General features: G+C 40.8%; 1 protein-coding gene across 2 annotated transcripts in view; it reads right to left on the minus strand.

Moving 5' to 3' along the window:
* The window catches only part of DYM (dymeclin), a gene marked incomplete at both ends in the record, with an annotated part of 140,425 nt that extends 119,899 nt beyond the window's left edge, over nucleotides 1-20,526 (minus strand). For both annotated transcript variants that reach the window (XM_079548570.1, XM_079548569.1), the window contains 5 exons: nucleotides 5,893-5,965; nucleotides 12,205-12,338; nucleotides 13,482-13,575; nucleotides 14,213-14,265; nucleotides 20,387-20,526. In XM_079548570.1, coding sequence (XP_079404696.1) covers nucleotides 5,893-5,965; nucleotides 12,205-12,338; nucleotides 13,482-13,575; nucleotides 14,213-14,265; nucleotides 20,387-20,526 — 494 coding nt within the window. The remainder of the gene's footprint in view (nucleotides 1-5,892; nucleotides 5,966-12,204; nucleotides 12,339-13,481; nucleotides 13,576-14,212; nucleotides 14,266-20,386) is intronic.
* Nucleotides 20,527-21,000: the final 474 nt, after the last annotated feature.

The raw sequence follows: 21,000 nt of genomic DNA on the forward strand, positions 1-21,000 counted from the left end.
TTGATGGTTGGATGGTCTTGCAGGTATTTTCCAGCCTTGGTGATTCTGTGATTCCGGTTCTGTTTGCATATGATAAAATTGTCCTCGACAGAACAAGAGCTATGGTCCTAGCCAAACAAGTCCCCACTGTCCTGGCATTTACTTTCTTCCATTTAAACTAATAAGGGGATGCAAACAACCTCCTCCCAGTGCTACCTACCCACAAATCTACCTACATTTCACTACCCTACTGCTGTTAGCTTCTTTCCAATGCCAAGCGGTGCTCACCACTGCTTGCTGTGCTCACATCATTCCATTTTGTTCCCTGCCTGGAGACAGGTCTGTGGAAGAAGAACTAAAATTAAGCATAGAGGTAATGCTCAGGGAAATCTCTGCTAGCAATGAAACAAATTAACACCTCAATTAAATGCAACTGTTTCTACACCTTAGCAAACAGAGGCTGAGAGGCTAAAAGTGATTACATGCCTACAGAACAGGTTGAGCGCTCACAAACTCCTGAAATTCAACTCACACCACGGCACCAAACTCTCTGCTTGCTTAAATATTTCCCTGAACTTGTCCCCAGCCAGAGCTGCCTAAAACAAGCATTAAAAAGCTAAGAGGGAACTTGTTCTCTAGTTCAGGACTGTTGCCAGCAAGGCTGATTCATACAAAATCTCTCCAATCATACAGGAACCAGGTTTCATTTCCCTGCTTCCTGACGGCCCACCAGAAAAGTGAAAGAGGAGTCACCAAGAGAATAGAAGAGGGGCTGGGAGCTGAGAAGCCACTGGAGGATCTGGTTATCAGCCTGAGGATACATGTACAACAACTGCAAGTGGACCTAATCTTTCCTCCCAGATTCACTCCTAACTTTACACTCATGATGGCAAACATGCACTGCAGCAGCTAACAATGTTCATCATAGTTAAATAATTCTTGAGAAAGCAAAGAGCACCTGTGACATTTCCTACTACATCTCCCTCCACCAGCAGGTATTCTTGGCCAGGAGACAGTCTAGTGATTGAGAGAACAAGCTAAAAAGGTGGACATACTCTAAAGGGATGTAATGGACAAACAATAGTGGTATCCGAGACATTTTACTCCAAAATCTATATCTAAAGTATCTGAGACCATGCAACCATGTGCATCTTCACCCCACTGGCATTCTGTTCTTTCCTCTACAAACATAATATTGTAAATCTGGGAGTTTTAAGTGTTATATATACAGCTACATGACTCTGTGTTTATTTTTTCGTATCAGCAGGACTTGTAAGTAAGTACTGGGTCTGGTGTGGATAGGTTGGCAGTTGGACTTGATTAATTTTTCCAACCTTAATGACTCTATGTTCTAAATCTCAGAGGAAGACCTTACCTTTGAGCAACAGAACACAAGATAACAATTTAATACTTGTAAAAACATACGGCTCAAATGACTTCTCCTAAGCAGCTGACAACTCCAACTCCAAGGGAAAAGGCAGCTGCAGAGATTACTGTCAGACAACAAACCATATCACGTTCCAGCGCGTAGCCTGCAGGAAAGCTGACCTGCTCCGTCAAGGAGAAAGGGCCTTGTGACATGGCTTCTCCTTAGTCTTGCTCCCTTACTTGGAGTAAGTGGCTGGAGCAGATGATCTGATGGTTGGACTCGATCTCATTTTCCAGCCTTAATGATAACATGATTAACAATTGTACAAAACGTCAGACATTTGTATCAAGGCAGAGCCATCTTAATGAAGGGACACTTGGTGGCAACAATAATCTCTTCTGGTCTAAGGAATGGCCAGATCACGGAGGAAAAAGGCTTCAATCAGGTAGCAGTCAGTGATGTGAAACCACCAAGGCACCAAGAAGACACGTACTGACTCCAGAGCCTTGGTGCCCTTGGTACCCGGCCTAAAGACCAAACCGAAATACTAGCAAGTGGGTGTCTTTCAAGATGCTACATCCAATAGCTTTTGTTAGAACATGGCTGGAAACCACAGAGAAAGAACATGACCTGGAACTCGATTATACTGCATGGTGTGTAACAAACAGCACCAATCTGATCTGTGATCAGTGAGGCTGGTACACAGCAATGGGCACTAAAGCAGGCCTAGAGAAGGGAAGGTCATAAGAAGGAACATAAGTAGAAACTAAATTAGGATAATATTAGAACAAAGAATGTCACACTGAGATTCTTCCACGTAGGACCTTCAAATATGTAAGAGGCCACAGATTTGCAGTGAGAAAAAATGATCTAAAGATGATGAAAATTCTTCAAAATACTTCAAAATTTACTAGACATCCACTGATTCAGGGCATTTCTACTCAGCCTTGCTGATGAGCAGAGCCTTGCAGCAGACGGTGCTGCATGTCACAGAGGACAGCACACATTAAACCAAACCTGTTACTGGTTCGAAAACAAAGAAAATATTGAAATATGACCTACAATCACATAGTGCTTAACCCCTCTGCTGCTTACAATCAGCAAGTCAAAAAAGCCCCAGCAATTCTCACTATCTGTAAATGGCACTGGCTGTTTGCATTCCACGTCACAGTCAATTCTACCTCCATTCTTCCTCCTAAAATTGATTCTTAAGCTCCCAGAAAACACAAAAACATCCTCATACAAGTCACACACTGTTAACATTTAAGTGTGGAAGTAATTAAGATTGCAGCCTAAAACAATTTTAACCATAAAAAAATAATGGAATGTAATAGAAATATCAACTCCCTTCCACTGGCACCACAGGGTGCTACTTAGCAGTGATGTAACCAGATCACAGTATTTCATTTTCCTTCCACATGCATTTATAGCTCTTAATGAAGTGAAAATGTACTGATAACAACCAGATGTTCCGTTACACAGACCAGCCCTTAACAAGCTGCTGAAAGCAGCCTTTATAATTTTAGGCTTTGGGAGCTCTATCTCACAACAGTTTCTACATAAAACTTGTAAGGTTAAACCTTGAAGTTCTACCTTTTGCTGACTATGCAATTTTGGTCACTAATGTACACCCCTGGGTGCTAATGTTAGCAAGACCAAAGAAAAAATAGAGTACCCATAAGACACCCAAGTGAGCCAAAAACCAGCCATCAACGTACTGTAACACAAGTGTAAGAAGAGACTGCACAAGTCTAATTCATGAAATGCAATAACTGTCATTCCTATAAAATTTCTTACATTTAAATGTTAATACACAAAACCTTCCCTGCCGGCATTCTGTACAATGCAGCAGAGCCCATTTTTCATGAGGGTTATTCAAGATCCTCTCAATAATTCTCAGATATTGGGCCACAATGATGCAGAGCCCCACGGTCTCTGATACAATTTGCATTAGCTGCACCGAGTGCAGCTGCCAGGAAGGATATTTACCTCTCTAAATAAAGCCAACATTGAAAAACAGCTTCTTCCATTCCTTATTAACAGTGTCGATACGCTTTGCTATACAGCTCTGGAGCCTTGCCCAGCAAAAATCAGCACTTTTTTTTTTTTCCTTCAGTAATTTTCCAAATATTTCCTTCAGTTATATACAGGCTGGATATGAGAAACAATTTATTTTCAGAGTGGTGATGCAGTGACACAGGCTGCACAGGGAGGTGGGGGAGTCCCCATCCCTGGAGGTGTTCCTCAACTGTGGAGACGTGGCACTGGGGGACATGGCCAGTGTGCATGGTGGGGTGGGCTGTGGCTGGGGATCTCAGAGGTCTGCTCCAGCCTCAATGATTCTATTGCTCAAAGTGCACTGACTTCTCCCACCAAAAGGCACTTGATATGATAATATAGAACAATTTCAAAAGCGAAGCTTCCAGGACTGACGTACACGTGCCTCTGCTCCTGTGTTTTGGATATGGAGACAGTGTCAAACACACTAAAATTGATCCTAGTGTTTTATTGAAGGAGAAAAAAAAGAAAAACAAACATTAAAAGCAGGATCTGGAGAAGATATGCATTCAGACAGCAGATGCTTGCAGTACTCCATCATGAAAGCGTATCTACAGAACCAAATGACACGGTAATTGTGATAATCCTCTGCTAAGCCCATTGAACGTTTCTAAAAAAATCTGCTGTTATGAATTACGTTGCAAACACAGGTTGAGCATGCAGACATTAACAGTCTGTGCCACTGCAAGCTGCCTATGCTCCAGCAAAGGACCCAAGTCCCACTTCACAAATCATTACACTCGAAGATTTCATGTAGTCCGCTCCACCTATTCCACCCCCAAAATCACCTGATGAGCCTGAAATCTCCTTGATTTATTCCAGCTATAGGAAGAACATAACTGCTTCCCTGATACAAAGTAGGAAAAAAACGATAGTATAAACCTGATCAGGGAGAAAGGAAATTAAAAAGTAATCATGCCACTGAAATCACCTTGATCAACTTACAACAACAAAAAAATGACCTTAAACAAATGTTCAAATGTCTCAGTTTTATAACAACTTTATGAAGAACAGAGTTCTTTTCACTCTCCCTGCAACAAGCTGTGGTCCCAAGTCTTTTGCCCTGCAATGCAGTTACCACAAAGGCCAACAAGCTGCAGGAAAACTCTTCCAAGGACCACTGTGTGATTGTGTATTTCAGAAAGCAACATTTTCCTCTACTTGCTTTTCCTTACACTACCTCCCCTTCCATGACATGCAAAAAAAGGTGAGTTAAAGCAATAGTACATAATTACACATTTTTACACTAGTAAACATGGGAACGATTGACATTTTTGTAAATCTTAGTATCCTTCTTACTGTTGTTCAAGCTGACAGTTCAGCAGCATGCCATTTGTGGAAAAATATAGGCCAGAAAGCTTATTTGTCAAAAAACAAAATAGGCATTTCCACATCCACCTCTTCCAGAAGGTAAATAATGTTTCTAACACATCTGATCACTGAACATTTTAAACAGGCTTTCTGACTTCTTCAATTAAATCATCAGCGTATGGAGTATTGACAAGGGCTGAGTGCCTTCTACAGACACTTCTGTTCCCAGCATCCACATTCACACCGAAATACAGAAGCTGACAGGTTCATCTGTTGAAAAGGGTTAAGAACATGTATGCCTTTAAAACTCTTCCTGCCAAAAAAACAGAACTTGTTACAGGATTCCATACAAATAATGGGACTTCAATTAAAAAAATCCTGCCAGATGCACGAATTCCGCACTTATCTCAGTCCTTTCAGTCCTCTGGACCTCCTCTAACCTGCTCCACTCAAAAAGTGGATCTGCTCCAGGAAATACTCAACAACTTTGCAGAAGGGCACTAAATTACACTGCTAATTTGTTACACAATACTACCCAAACCTCACACAATGCTGAGGTGATTGTACTTAAGGAGAGCAATGTTTCAACTGTTGCATCTTGGTCTGCTTCCCAACCAAGAAGAAATACAAAGTACAAAATAAATCAGAGTTACATACCACACCATACTAAACACTCAGGAACTCTTTCAAAGCTGCGATGCTTTAATTGAAGAGACACGCTTTAGGCACAGACAACAATGCAATTTAAACACAAAAGCAATTGCTGACATGACCTCTGCTGAAGTTCATACTAGAAAAAAGTCAAAGTTAATCTAGGCAGAGGTGGAAAAACATTTTTATTCCTAAAGAACAAAGAAAGCTTACCCTCATTTAAAACTACCAATTGTAAAAAGAAAATTAGTTATGTTTTGTGGCACATACAGCCATGGAATGTGGGATCATCATATCTCAAATGAAGCAAACAGAACAACTTCTCCAGATGGATTGAGCTGGGTGCACAATGCTGACCACATCTTTCTTCCAAACTCGTGGCTGTGGGTTATCGTTATCAGTACTTCATCACCACACGCAGCATTCAAATCCAAGCATTCAGTGCTAAGATCTCATCACTGCATGTTTATATTCTCTCAAACGTTCAGCTTATTGAGGGAGGTTGAAGATAAGAGCCAACTTACAAGAGGGGAATTTCAACAATAAGCTGGATGAGGCAGCACAGCAGCTCTTCTATGAGGTCTTCACATTCTGTTCCTGAAAATGAATCATAGCAAAGGTTTTCTGGATTTTCAGATAACAAAAAAAACAAAAAACAAAAAACAAAAAACAAACAAACCTAGATTTAAACAGATTTAAACATAGGTTCAGATGATGAACATTTCTAATTTAGTGACAAACACTGGAAGAAATGTTAGATTTAGAACTACAGCATTTTTACATGAAATAAAAAGCATTTGGGATTCACAGAATCACAGAATGGCCAGGCTTGGAAGGGACCTCAAGGATCACGAAGCTCCAACCCCCTGCCACACGCAGGGCCACCAACCTCCACATTTCATAGCAGCCCAGGCTGCCCGGGGCCCCATCCAACCTGGCCTTGAACACCTCCAGGGATGGACGGGGCATCACAGCCTCTCTGGGCAGCTGTTCCAGCACCTCACCACTCTCATAGCAAAGAACTTCGCCCCAATCTTCCCTCCCTCAACTTCAAGCCATTTCCCCTTGTCCTGCAGTTATCTCCCCTTTCCAAGAGTTGACTCCCCTCCTGTTTGCAGGCTCCCTTTAGGTACTGAAAGGCTGCCATGAGGTCACCCCACAGCCTTCTTTTCTCCATGCTGAACAAGTCCAGCTCCCTCAGCCTGTCCTCGTAGGGGAGGTGCTCCAGTCCCCTGATCATCTCTGTGGCTCCTCTGGACCCTCTCCAACAGCTCCCTGTCTTTCTTGTGCTGGGGGCTCCAGACCTGGACACAGCACTGCAGATGGGGCCTCACAGGAGCAGAGCAGAGGGGGACAATCACCTCCCTGTCCCTGCTGGCCACCCCTCTGCTGATGGAGCCCAGGATGCCATTTGCTTTCCGGCTGCAAGAGCACACTGCTGGCTCATGTTCAGCTTTTCATCTATCAGGACCCCCAGGTCCTTCTCTGCAGGGCTGGATTATCATCAGTGATGCTAGGATTTTTACTTGCAAAACAAATAGCTACTAACATTTGGAAGTTCTTACTGCTTACCTAAGCTCATATTTAATCGTGCTCTCGCAGACAATCTGACTGACTGATACTAGGTCATGCAATAAACACAGCACTGCAGGTTATGACAGTGTTATTCTGCTTAACCCAAACTAAAAAATCTGTAACTCCAAAAACTCGATTTCAACAAACACATCAAAGGGAACATTCACAATAAAGCAGAAGTATTTCTTTCCACAATCAGTTTATTAAAAACATATTAACAATTGTCACCTAGTGAACTGCACATTCAAAGTCAGGTGAGTTTTTTTTTTATAACAGAAACGTGGTTTCCTTCATATAGAATCCAAGAGCAACACAGCGTAGCTCCTGTTAGCTGAAAACAAGAACTGCTAGGAACATTTAACATCAGACAGAAACCACTGCCACAACGAAGCCCAAATAATGCGTGCTAAAGGCACCCGAAGGTGTCACTTTTGAAAAGCTTTCTGAATCTATGAAATGCTGATAAAGCAAGACTGCTCCACATCAAAAGGGTCCTATTGTGTTTGGTGTTTTTTTTCTGTTAATGGTTGAGGAAAGCAAGAAGAAAAAGGACAGAAAAAGTAACAACAGTGCATTTTGAGAATACTGTTTATCACACAACTTATTTGAAGAGTGAGCAATGTTATTTGAATACTAAAGAGGGCTCTTCCTCACACTTTATATTCAAACTAATGCAAGAAACACAGGATTGGGACAATTATGCAGGATGGAAGATGCTTGCCTTTCCTTTCCTGCTCTGCTCTCAAAGTTTTTTTCCTAAAAACCTTAGTGGCTGTAATCATTGTCATTCCACCAGAATAATTAATGTATCCTTTCCCCCATTGGGGCACGGGCATTCTCGCTTAATTCTTGTCTTTCCAAACAATGACACAGATGCATGCCAAATCTATAACGTGAGAGCAAGCCATAAACATGGAACACTCCGTGTTTTCATAAACAGTATCTTTTTCAACAGCAGGATAAAGACAATACACACAACGCTTACTCATGTTCACAGATCACACACTTGGATCCATGGAAAGCCTTGGGAAAGTAAGTACAGGGCGAATCCTTCCAGACAGGGTTAGAGCCACGATATGGGATCTCACATAGGTAATAAAACAGCACTGCTTCTCAAATACCAACATGCTACGTTGTCATAACCCAATGTGAGCTACAGCAGCAGGATGTGCCCAACATTAGTAACATACTGACACAGCAAGGTATAACTCCACCTTAGATGCCATCTGTTTTGCTGTCCTGTTGCTCCTATAGATTGGATAGAACCTGGACACCACTAAAGCAATAAATCAAATCACTCATGCAACGGTACTTAAAGCCTCATACATGCAGTTAATTGTACAACCCACAGACTCGAAGCTTCTTTGGGTATTGTGGTTAGATCTTCAACTCCCAAGGGTTCCCAGCTTTCCCTTAGCAGTGCTAACGATGAATGCACGAACTAGTGCTACCCTTCTTTTCCTGTACGCAATAACCTGCAAGTCTAGAGGGGCTCTGGTGAATGTATGGTTGTTTATTTCCCCTCCCATGTCCTCCATGCCCCTCTGCCCACAGTTGTCTGCCAGGAAAAAACAAGACCACTGCGTGTCAAAGCCCAGGTGTGATCTCAAACAAACTGTACATTTTCAGCTGCTTTCTTTCCAAGGCAACAGGCACTTTGGGATTCCTCTACATTTGTTATAACATACCAAATACAGTCTTTGGCAACTCTATGCTAAAAACTTCTACACTGAAAACGAATAAAGTTTATTACAGGTCAAGGAATAGGCTAAATGAATCTACAGTTTGCTTTAGAATACAATACGTAGCACATGCCAATCTCTCCCATACTTCTCAATCACAATACAGTTGAAAAACCCAAAGAAATTAAGGGATATACGCAACAGAAGCCTTACCAAAAGCTAAACAATCTGAAGACTTACTCCAGCTTCAGCATGTGCCAAGCCTAATTTAGCACTGACTGATACCAGTAATTTTTAGATGAAACTTAAAGGACGTGGTTTAAGTGTCAATGAGGATTTTCCTGCAACTGAAGTTGTGCAATCATCTCCAGAGCTGCATCCAACTTCTCAATTATGGGTGAAGACAAAGGGCGTACTTCCTAAGGCATAAGGAACCACCTGAAAACTGCCAGTGGGTGAGAACTTCTATTAAGAGTCTGAGTAAACCCTCCTGCAGCAGAGACACAGCCCCGTGCCACTTGTTCATTAGAACACCATGAAGGTAGGCTGCAACGTACCCTTGTACTTAACCTTTCTGCAAAGAGAAAAGCTCCAGTAATCACATCCTACAGAGCTTTCTTCCAAACTTAAATACAGTCCAGCAGGAAAAAGCATAAACTGAACACTTAGAAAGATTGAAAGCAAACTGTAAAAGAAAGTTTTTACAGAAAACTGTAAAAACTGGGAGGCGATTCTTCCAGGTAAGCCAGGTAAAGCACCACCTAAACAACAGCAATTATGTCAGAAGAGAAGGCATTTCTCAAAAGCCCATGGCAAGGATATTTCCGCAGACCATTACTGTCATATAAAGTTCTGCCTGAAATACCAAACACACAGCAGGTGCTGATGTTGTGACTGCACAGCGAGCAAACTGAGTGAGCTGACAGTGTGGCTAGGCCCTCTGAGCTAACAGGTTCTCTGCTTATTCTCACATGATACTAGGATGGATTCACAAGCTAACAGGAAAAAGAGCGTGATGCTGATAGTTTAAACAGGGAAACGAAACAACTCCAGAGGTTTAAGCTGAATGGTTTCCCACAAGAAACACTGATGGATGCAAACAGAAAGTATTAATAAATCTGTATAAGCTTCAGAACAAATTGTATTCTAAAGAATGAAATACATGCTGTAGAAAGCCAGACTTCATTATGAAAATAAAAGAAACGTTTCTTTCTGTTTACTTTAATGAACCCTAACACGAAAGCATTCCATTACGCTCTGCGAATTATACTTCACTTTTCACATTGGTAAGTATAAAGACCACACAGTACATACTTTAAAACATTATCTGAAGGACCTGTTAGGAAGAAGAAATGCTGGCTATGTGAACACAGCATGCTATAAAACCCAGCACCTTGAAGAAGGTATTCCAACTGGAAACACAGGTCAGGAGCAGCACTGGCCTCAGCCCACAGCTGAGCAGGGACAGAGAACTAGTTTCCTGCCTTCAGTCTCCTGCCTTAGCCAGCAGACCACACACAATCCTCTTCCTAATCAAGAACATCCAGCTAGCATTCAGCTCCAAGATAACTGCTAAGCACATTTGCCATCAAAGTGCATAAAATTACCACAAGTAAACATCACTGAGAATTATAGTCGAGTGCTACTAAAGATAGGATAAACATGGATCTATCCCAGTGGCAAGTCACTTTGTTTTTGTTTTTTTCTTTTCAAACACTGCACCACAAGGAACTCCCAGCATGAGGAATAAAGATTGCTGATGCCCTAACAAAAGTTGTCAGCATTTCCATCTGTTTTCCTGTGCTACACTGAAACAAGAGATAGGCAGGCTTTTTTTTTTTTCAGTAAACAGCTCTCAACCCTCAAACAATCTGCCATGACACAGTGCAAAGAGCAGGCACCACTTGCTGCTGCACCAGTTAGCTGACCTCATTCTTGGAGATTACTCACCTCAGTTTAAATACATTAAACCATTTCAACATGCAGTACTTAATCCCTTGGCATCAGAAGTTGATTTCCCCAGAGCAATGGCAGGCGCCAAGGAGTTAAAACAGATTTTCAAGAGCAGTTTTCACTATTTGGTGAGCAAGCAGCTGTCAGGCATTCTGAGTGGTGTCCTTCCTTGCTGGACTGACAGATGAGGGAAGTCCACATTCAGAAATTTTTGGTTACTCTTTCACAATTCACTTGCACAGTATCAGCATTCTGATGCCAATCCTTTTTGGCCAAACTGTTTTTGGCTTTATGCAACACATACACAACTACAAAGTCATCAGTGTCTTAAAACAAAGCTAAAGAGATCAACGTTGTCTTGCCAGCATTATCCACCATGTATTCTGCAAAGGTGTCTTGACACAGTGCTACACAAAGCTTTGTAGCAGACAACACGTGGGTTTTCTTTTTGCTGTCAACAGAATACTGAACACATTCATGCTCAGAAGACTTTCCCGGTTAGTCACTTTGGTTTGCTTTTCAAACAGATGACAGCAGGAGTGCTTTTACAACAAAGCCATTCCTTTGCTGCCATCGTTCTTGTTTAACACTTTTTCTTTTTTTTTTTTTTTCCTGGGGAGGACTTTTTCCCTTTAAGACATTCTATTTAAATACACTTTGCCAATACTTTGGTAGAAGTTTTGTCCACCAGCTCAATTTTATCTTCTGCCTTTTGAGGGATCAAAAAATCATTGCAACTGTCAATATTTCTAAAAATCATAGTAATTCCATTTCCTAGCTGTTACTGACTTATGGAATGTGAGAAGGTAAACCAAAGAGTACATTTATTTCTATAATACCCTTCTCCTGAAGTATGGCTACACTACTTCCAAGGCATAAGAACAACAATGGATCTTATGTTCCAGTGGTGTTCTACGAGGAATACTTCTCCTCTCCCTCTATCATCAGAAGAAAGAGAACCAAGTAATACGATCTACATCTCTTTCCTCCATAGAACTTCCTGCAGATGAGAGAACAGAGGAGTAAAGTGCACGTGCAGGGTCACAAGTGGCAATCAACTTACAGAACCACAAAGGGAAGGCAACTTCTAAGCCCCAGGAAGGGAGAAAAAAATGGCATTAATGCCCTGATGTCACTGAAAGTGGTGAACAGTTGAGGTAAGAAAAGTAACATCCTCCAATCTCCGCAAATACAAGGAATCCAGTCTCCTAAACAACTCCTCCAGTGTCAGTCTCACAGTAGCGGTAGAAAAGCTACACTCCATTCTCATTTGTTCCTCCCACTGGGTTAGAGGCCATCCTATGTGTCCTAACAACGTGAACACAGCTCAAGAAGAGGGCTAGTTTGCCATGAGAACCTGTAGTGTACTAACAGTTTGTAAACAGATGTTTAATTCTAGCAAAAGACAACAGTAAACCAGTCTCTAAAAGCTCTCAGCACACTTTAAAGCCATCCTCCTTCATATGCTGGATAAAAAGGAAGATAATTTACACCTAATTATTTCAGACTTGAAAGAGGAAAGCCAGTTTTACTACTGCCTACATACTTTCAATCTCACAGGGTGTCCTGGGGGGTACGACACACATCTAACATCAGTACTGCCCAATTTCAGCAGCAGATACCTACCATATGAGCCAGGTGTCTTATCCTCGTAAGTAAAATGAAGTTGCAGTTCCTCTTCTGACATCCGACTGATGAACACTTTCAGCAAGCAGCAGATAATAAATAATGCATTGTGAGCCTGCCAAATAAAGAGGTGACTGGAAAGGAAGCAGAAACAGGAATCAGTAACACAATTTGGAAAAGTGCATTAAAAGCAATGAAAGCAACGATCACAAGATACATGACATTAACAGAAGAGTTCCTATGGCTGAAGCAAGGAAAAGCTGAAGTGCTCTAAAGCATTAACTGAGATTCTTTCTGAATGCAGGGAGGCTACGGCTTCATTACATTTCCTTGAGTAACAACAAGTGAGCGCTAGGAAGCCCATACAACAGCACAACATCAAGCTGTGTTAATGCATTGATGGATTAAATAAGCAGAAGCCATCCAGGAAGGAGTAGCATTGCTCTCCAGATATAAGCAGAGCAGCTCTGGCAGCAAGGAGGCATTGAAAAGAACATCTTATTTCTCTCTCTGATGGGAGTCAAGTTTTTATCAAAGGTTACAGGGGAACAATCGCAGAAAGCTTCCTGGAAGAGCTGTATGATGCTACATTCATAACCTCTTGTTCTTTCCTGCTGCTGAACAACAGTTGCATAACACAGCCTGAAAGCAGTATCCATATATAGATGTTTCTGCTCAAACCAATCAAATCTGAAAATAATTTCTGAGGGCCTTCATAAATCAGGATTTAGCTAAAAAGTCAGGTGACTTTCAAATATCTCAAAATCAGTAACTTAAGATTAAATGTCTCCTTTGAAAAATAAGCATTCTCTTATCTGAATCCTTACACCTATCATTAAGTTTCCTACCACGCAATAGTCGGCCCCCCACATAAAACCACCTCAAAGGGCTTGGGGTTCTCAACTTCCAGCCTGGAAACACAGCATGCTTACTGCCCATATGGGGTCCACCCAGAGAAAATTAGGACAGCAAGCCCCCAGGAGTGCATACTTGGGAAGGCAGAAATTAACCTGAAGTCACATCATTTTCACCTACAAATGTGCTTACCTAGCAGGGAAGACAAATACTCTTTTGTTCAGATAATACATTCATCAGTTATGCTTCATACTCTCTGCTTGATAAAGCGTTAGACACTTTCCTAATTTCAAACAATGACTTAAGGGAAGTTTAACTTTGTTCAGTAACTATGTTAACTGGTAGAGCATAACTCCAAAGCCAGCAAAAAATTGAAAGTTGAAGTGTGAAAAGGTGCGCCCACCTTTTTTGCCAGTACTTACTTTTGACATTCTGCTGATATTTTTAATTCTTTGGTTCTAGAAAGAAAGACTTTAATCAACGACCCAAGGTTTCCTGTTCGAGGATTCTTCTCCACTAGATGAGGAATTGCAAAGACACAATTAAATAGCACTTGTAAGTTGGGACAATTTAGTTCAGACTGTATGTAGAATGAAAACAGACGTCAATGCCTTAAATATTTCTATAGAAAGTATGATACTTGTTTTCCTAAACAGTGGTTACTCTGTTTTTAAGATTTTCCACTACATGCTTTACTACTCCATGATTGTTCTCTAAAATAATTTTTGTTCTGAATTAAAAATATTCCAGTGTGAAGCTTCTATGGCTCCCTTTGCAAGGCTTGCATAGAGTTTTCTATCAGGAAGCCGAGCAGGTTTCCACTACTTGCAACCTCTTTGTAATATCACTGACCACATTCATATTATTCCTTCCTTTCACCCCTGATTAATTCTCCCTCACAGATTATCTTTGAGGGCAGGAGGAAAAAGAGGTAGCAAGGACGGAGTTATTTGTTTTAAACTTTTCAATAATTTCATGTTTTACAAAAGGAAAGCTAGCTTTCTAAAGGCTTGGAATACATAAACACACTTGACACTATTCTAATCTTGCCAGTAGAACACATACAGTTACATATACAAAAGATGTGAATGTGTACATCTATGTTCCTAACGTTTTTGCTCAGCCAGATGAAAACAAGATGTCAGTTTCTCACCTAAAGATTTGCAGACTGAGATGGTTGCTTCTTCCAAAAGTTTTAAGTCAGCACTGTGGGGAGGGGAAAAAACGGTTCCATTAGCAATTCAAGTTCCATTACTTGAAGAGAAAATTCTTTACAAAACAGTGAAACACTGCTACAGAGCACTTCATTTTAACAACACATTAGCTAGTTTACATAGCTACTGAGCAGTACAATATGCATTTGAAGTACAACAACCATAGAAACATATGAACTACTAAATCTTATGAACTACTAAAATCTGTGCTAAATTCTATGGACTACTAAGACAGGAAACTGATATTCAGAAATTAATTGTCAATGAGACATCACTGAACCATTTGTTACCAGTATTACCCCTGTGGCTTTGATGCTGCCGTGCTTGGTTTGACGTCACTGAAATTAGGCATTAGCTACACTGCAAGTTTGATGCTTTCAAAATGACAAATACCACTGAAATACACTGATGTGATCCAATATATAGCCCCTTGATTCTGTACTTCTTTGGATTTCCTAATCCAGTTTTGCACCCAGACGTTGCCCCACATTTTTGCATGTTCTCAGCTTGCAATTACAGTAAAAACACACAGTATTCACATATCATCCACATGATCTCAATAAGAGAGGCATTAAAAAGAGTAACTTAACGGGATAGGAAGACTCCTCTGTAAGTGCTCTAGCTGACTCTCCTCTCCTATTCACCCACAATTCAGAGACCATGACAGAACTCTATGGATTTGGTCAGGCCAATTTTCATGTTCCCAGAAAGACCTCAATAGCTTCCACAGGATCTCTGGATTAGATCTGTAGCTTATTTAGGCAGACATGATTTCCAAGAGTGGCCAAAGCTGAACAGCTCCTTGGAGAAAAGAGACAAAATTTTCCTCCATCCTACCTTAGGATGCCTGAGCATGTAAGAAATCACCTCCACAACACAGTCAAATACTAAAACTAAATATACTTTCAAGCAAAAACACTTACATACATTCTAAGTAGCCTGTATTGAAATACAATTCTACTGAAACATAAAAAACAACCATTTCATTCTAAGGACAATCAATTACCAGAACAGCTTGCTTTTTGTTTGTGAAGGCTTAAAACCCAACAGGGCACAGCCCTGGGCAAGCTGTTCTGGCTGACCTGCTTTCAGCAAGGCACACGATAAGGCAAGCCCTAAAGCTCCCTCCTGCCTCAGCAGCTCTGTAACACTACTCCTCCTTCAGCTCTCCTCTTTCCCATCTTTCATTCCCAGCCATTATAGTAATGAGTTAATGACTCATCTTCCTCAATTCTTGCCAAGACATCTTCTGTATCCAAATTTTTATATAATTACCTGTTAATGTTTCTTTTCATTAATTTGCAGCTGAAATCAATAATAGCCTGGACAATCTCAAAACCTGAGTGAGCCAACAGCACCCAGCATCATTCTCAATACCACTGGTTTTAAGCTGGAGTAGGACTTATGGGAGAAGACATACAGCTGACATGTCATTAAATGTAAGAAAGGAAATATCTCCAAGCAGAAATATGTTTCAGTATAAGAAACATTTATTGTAAATCATCAACCTGAAACAAACAAAAAAAAATTTCAGCTCTCTTTACAAGCTTTTAATTACAGTGCTTTTCACCGGAGAAGTATCTTTCCCTGTTGGAAAGGTGTAATACAGTACTACTGCGAAACTTAATACTGTCCTAATTAGATTACCAAAATTGCTTTTGCTTCCCAAGCATTAGGATTACATTTCCCAATGAGTAACCTGATTAATATAAAAACAGCTGAGACAGAACACAAAAAGATAAGGATATTGGTAGGAACAGCAACTGATAGAATTATTTCAGAGGTTTTCAATAGGAGAGACCTCAACATAGAAACAAACATTTTGGTATGCCTGCAGCTACTCTGTGGATCAGAGTAACTTAGTGTGCAGTGAGCTGGCAGCATGCAGCTCTGCACCTACAGCTGAGCGTCTTAAGACATTTTCACATTATGAAGATCGGCTTCATTAACATCAAATGCTGGCCTTTTTCCTCTTTCAAAAATTGCTTTCAAACATAAGTCTCAGAAACAGAAAACATACTTAGATCTGTGCTTTAAAACATTAAGATCAGTCTCAAAGGTGGTCTCCTGTTTCAATGCTAAAAGCATGCAGAGTAATTAAAAGCAAGTGGTACAAAACCAGAATGCCTTGTCAACAGCTTCCGACAACATTATTTGCTAGGCCCGGGTGAGACAAAGATATATCTATTTTAAGCATCTAAATCTGTCCATCTGGCTGCTGTCACCAGGATGTGCTCCTTCTGAGCAATTACAAGCATGGTGAGCATTACCCTGGACACCAACCCACCAGAGAGCTCTCAGATACTAAATAACCAAAACCCAACTAAAACCATCCACCTCCCACCACCCGAAGAAGCTCCGTACTTCTAGAAGACAAGCAGAGCGATTACTGCAGCTGCTTCAGAATTTAAACCTTAAGTGTATACTTTAATCCTAATTACAGTTCACTTTTTCCCCTAATTCTCAAGGTATTAATTCTTACAGGAGTTTTTTTTTTTTCCCCCTTCCCTCAAGCACACAATACTCAAATTTCAACAAACTGTCAGAATCAATAACCAAACCAAGCAAGACCTTCAGAATTTCAGCAACACTTTCAATATCTGAACCATTCTTTTTGGTACCAAAACAAAAATGAGCTTTGACACCTAGAAAAACCAACCCACTCCTTCTCCTTCGCACAAGAACACAGATCTGAACTTTGCCATCCCGATTACTAGGCAACAACAACCACCCAACTCAAGGAATAGGAACACCCAGTGAGAGCATACTGCAGCAGAACACCACCCCAACACATGCACAGAGGGAAAGAAGTTGTTCTGAAATCCAGTAGAATTAATGCTGCAACTATTACACCTCCAAAGACTGATCCACAAAGGGAGATGTGGAGATGACACTTGCTTAACGAATAAGCATAGAACTGGAAGGCTAAAACTAAAACATCCCCCCTTTCTAATCCATACAGCAGCACTGGTAGCATTCAACTTTTTCATCAAGAACAGGACTGGACTGAAGCTCAAGCAAGCACTAACTCCCTCTGGAAACTCCACATCCAAAGAAAGGGATTGCTTTGTTAGATGCTCTTAAGATCACTGTTTGGGACAAAAACATCTAAAATGCATTTAAATCGATCCTCTTGAACACATTACATTTAACTGCAATGAAGTAACCACAGGAGGATCCCATGGAATACGTGGAGGGAACAGCTTTTCAGAAAAGAAAGGCAACGACTTAGATCCAGATGAACGTGAGGTGCAGGATTACTTCCCTCACACTTGAACAAAAAGTTCTAGGCTTCACAGGAATGCCCTCTTCCTCTGTGACCTGTTGGCCAGCATTTTCGAAGTCCTTCATTAAAGCACAAATTTGCTCTCTTAAGTTGAGGGAATACTCCCAGGCTTCAACAAAACTGTCATTAAAGGTGAAATTTGCTTCCTGACTTCACAGAATTCTTTAAAGAAAGTAGCTTCAACTAGCTGTATTTTAAAGGCATCAAGACTCTTGTGAAACAAAGACATGGTTTAGTGATGGGATTCTGCAGGTCAGGCTGATGGCTGGACCTGATGACCTTGAAGGTTTTTTCCATTCTAAATGATTCTGAGTCTGAAAACACAGCTTTTACATTGGCAGAGGTTACTGCTTTAAAACACCCCAGCACAGCAAGCAGCAAGAACGTTTTGCATACAGACTGTCACTACAAACCCATCCAAACACAGACTGCAGGTCATTACATCTTTTCTACCCTATTGAGGAAGATAAATCCCTCAAAATCTCTATTGTTCCCTAAATGCCACCTGAAGATTTGATGCACACTTTCAAGTCAACAGCAGAAGAGTGAAGGGTTGTAGAGCTTGAAAAGGGCAATACCCATTTGGCAGTAGATGAGAGAACAGCGCTTTTTTACTGTGTTCTCTGAGAAAGCAAGAATTCTGGTTGCAAGTGGACTGTAAACACAATGGGAAATATTGTGAGTTATGTCCTACTGTGCTTGGTTTTTTAGTTATATATGTATATATCAAACAGCAGCAATTTATTTTGATTGTTCCACTGCCCCTTTGTCTTACAAAGTAAAGAACTGTCTCACAGCTCAACTTGGAGCTTTTCATAACTAACTTTTACTAACTAACAAATGCTAAAATCATGCAGTGCTACAACAAACCCAGGAAGTATTAGATCCAATAAGAGGATTCATTTCCCTACTGCCTTCTCTGCTTGTATTTTTCCTCTTCCTCTTTCCTTACAGCCATACATAGAACAAACCAACTTCCAAAGAAGCATCCAGAGAACACGATCCTGTTCTACCTGGGGATTGTGTCAGTCTCATCTCTGCAAAAAGATGAGGAAATAAGGTCTTTTGCTCTACCTCCACGAAGACAACACAGCACTTGTGTGGCTCGCAACAGCACTTGCAAACCATCACCTACTATAAACACACCTTACAACAGCCTAGTGTAAAAAGTATTATTCACAAAGAGGAAAAAAAAACTTTAAATTCTGTCTTGGCAAGTGAAAACTGGTTCCTTCCCATAACTGCCAAAACCCAGCACCTCGCTGCTGTCAAACGTATGACCTCCACTCAAGCCTCATTAAAACAAACTTGATACTCCACAAGCTTTCCATCTCTAAAATGAACACTGACCTCTATTGTTCTGCTCCTGCAGGCAAGGTTATCTGATTTAGACAACGGCTGAGGATGCTGTGCAGCCAACATCATTTGACATCATTTGTCAAACCGTCCTCTCAGGTAGATGCAGCTTAATGGGAAATATCAGCTTCCTTTCAATTACACTGCACGAAGGAGGCCTCTAAAAATAAATCCCTCCTGGCTCCCAGGCAAGAGCACCATCTGGTGTTCAGCTAATCAAGCCTTCAACCTGCTTTTGGATAAAGCTTTTGGGTTTGTTTGGCTTTTTTTTTTAATATGTCTTTTTTTATTTTATTTCTAAACAAGCCGACTCTGCACTGGATCTGAGAGCATGAAATAGGCACATCAAAAGCTCCAAGTTGAGCTGTGAGACAGTTCTTTACTTTGTAAGACAAAGGGGCAGTGGAACAATCAAAATAAATTGCTGCTGTTTGATATATACATATATAACTAAAAAACCAAGCACAGTAGGACATAACTCACAATATTTCCCATTGTGTTTACAGTCCACTTGCAACCAGAATTCTTGCTTTCTCAGAGAACACAGTAAAAAAGCGCTGTTCTCTCATCTACTGCCAAATGGGTATTGCCCTTTTCAAGCTCTACAACCCTTCACTCTTCTGCTGTTAATTGTTGGCTATTCTCTCCATGCAGAAGCCAAAATTCTTCCTCTTCCTCAACCACTACAGAAACAGAGGTTTTCACCTTAACCATTTTCCCTCCAAAGTGTCTGAACTTCAGCTTACAGGCACAGTAATACAAGCCAGGTAGATTATCTGCCAGCTTTGAAATGTCAAAGTCATAGTCAAACAGCAGAATATGGGAGTCTATTAGATGCTACGAAAATAAATGTGGCTCTTTGTCTTTCAAAAGCCACTGTGAGCAGCATTCAAGACACTGCACAGAAGTCTGTCACTACGTGTGAGCCAAACCTCACCAGAAACTTTATTCAATCACTAATTTGTATTAAATTCTCAGGAGCTCACGGTGTTCGTTACCTTGCATCAGTTTTTCTCCTTCCAAAAAATATCTCATTAACACTTATTTTGACAGGAGCTCTGTGTGAACAAATCAAAGTTGAAGAACGGAAATAAAACTGGCTTTAGAATCTTCAACAACTGCAGAAAAAGTGGCTTATTCAAGAAAAGCCACTTCAAAACAAACAAAATTCAAAAAAAATCAAACACATACACACACTCACATCCTCTTACAAAGTCTATCATTGATTTTTTTCTAGCAGCCAGAGGGCATTAATAGCAATTGCAGCTACAAGGAAGAAAGGAACCCAAAAAAGACAACACGGTGGTAAGAGATTTCAGAATCAGAAACAGAAGTCCAGTTTACAGGCAGGCATTTACTCCCCTGCTGTCTCAAACAGGAATAATGCAGAACAACTCGTTTGCTTTTAGACTTGTCACTTTTATGGCTGTGTTGCCAAAGTTTAGTTACCCAACAAACTCCATCACTGTACCTGTTTGTGGGAGCGGTGAAGCTGAAGGACAGCAGCTGATTCCAGAAGGGGTCATTCTCAGAGATGGGCTCTGCTCCTGATAACTTCTTCAAGTACTCATTGTCTGGAAGCTCACTGATGCTGCTGCTATTTGCTCCCATCTTTGTTATCTGGCAAATCACGTTCTAAACTTTCATTTCTGTAAGGAAAAAAAGAAAAGAAACATTTAAAGTCCTTGGTACAAATGAGGAATATACAACCTCACGTGCCAGCCCATCCTTCCAGGATATCAGCTTTAATAATCATCTACATTTTGAGAATACATAACTGTGACTAATAAAAAAGCAGAAGTTTTCTCACCATCCCCACCATGAGGTAAAGCACTGCATTACAGGGTAAATAAAACACTCATGCCTGAGCTCGCTTAAGAAGTAAAAACGGGAGAAGTTCTATTAGAAGATGCAAGCTACCTCCTAGAAGAAACTCTTGATTTGTTTCAACAAAGGTACAGGACCTATTTGAAGTATCACTTCAACTTGTTTGCCTCATCTTCACAGAGGCCTCTGCTTCCAGAAAAGACCGTCCTTGTGGCATAAAAATGAGGAAAACTAAGAACGATGATCGATGCAGCCACA

Source organism: Tetrao urogallus, assembly GCF_951394365.1.
Source record: "Tetrao urogallus genome assembly, chromosome: Z".
NCBI classification, from domain to species: domain Eukaryota; kingdom Metazoa; phylum Chordata; class Aves; order Galliformes; family Phasianidae; genus Tetrao; species Tetrao urogallus.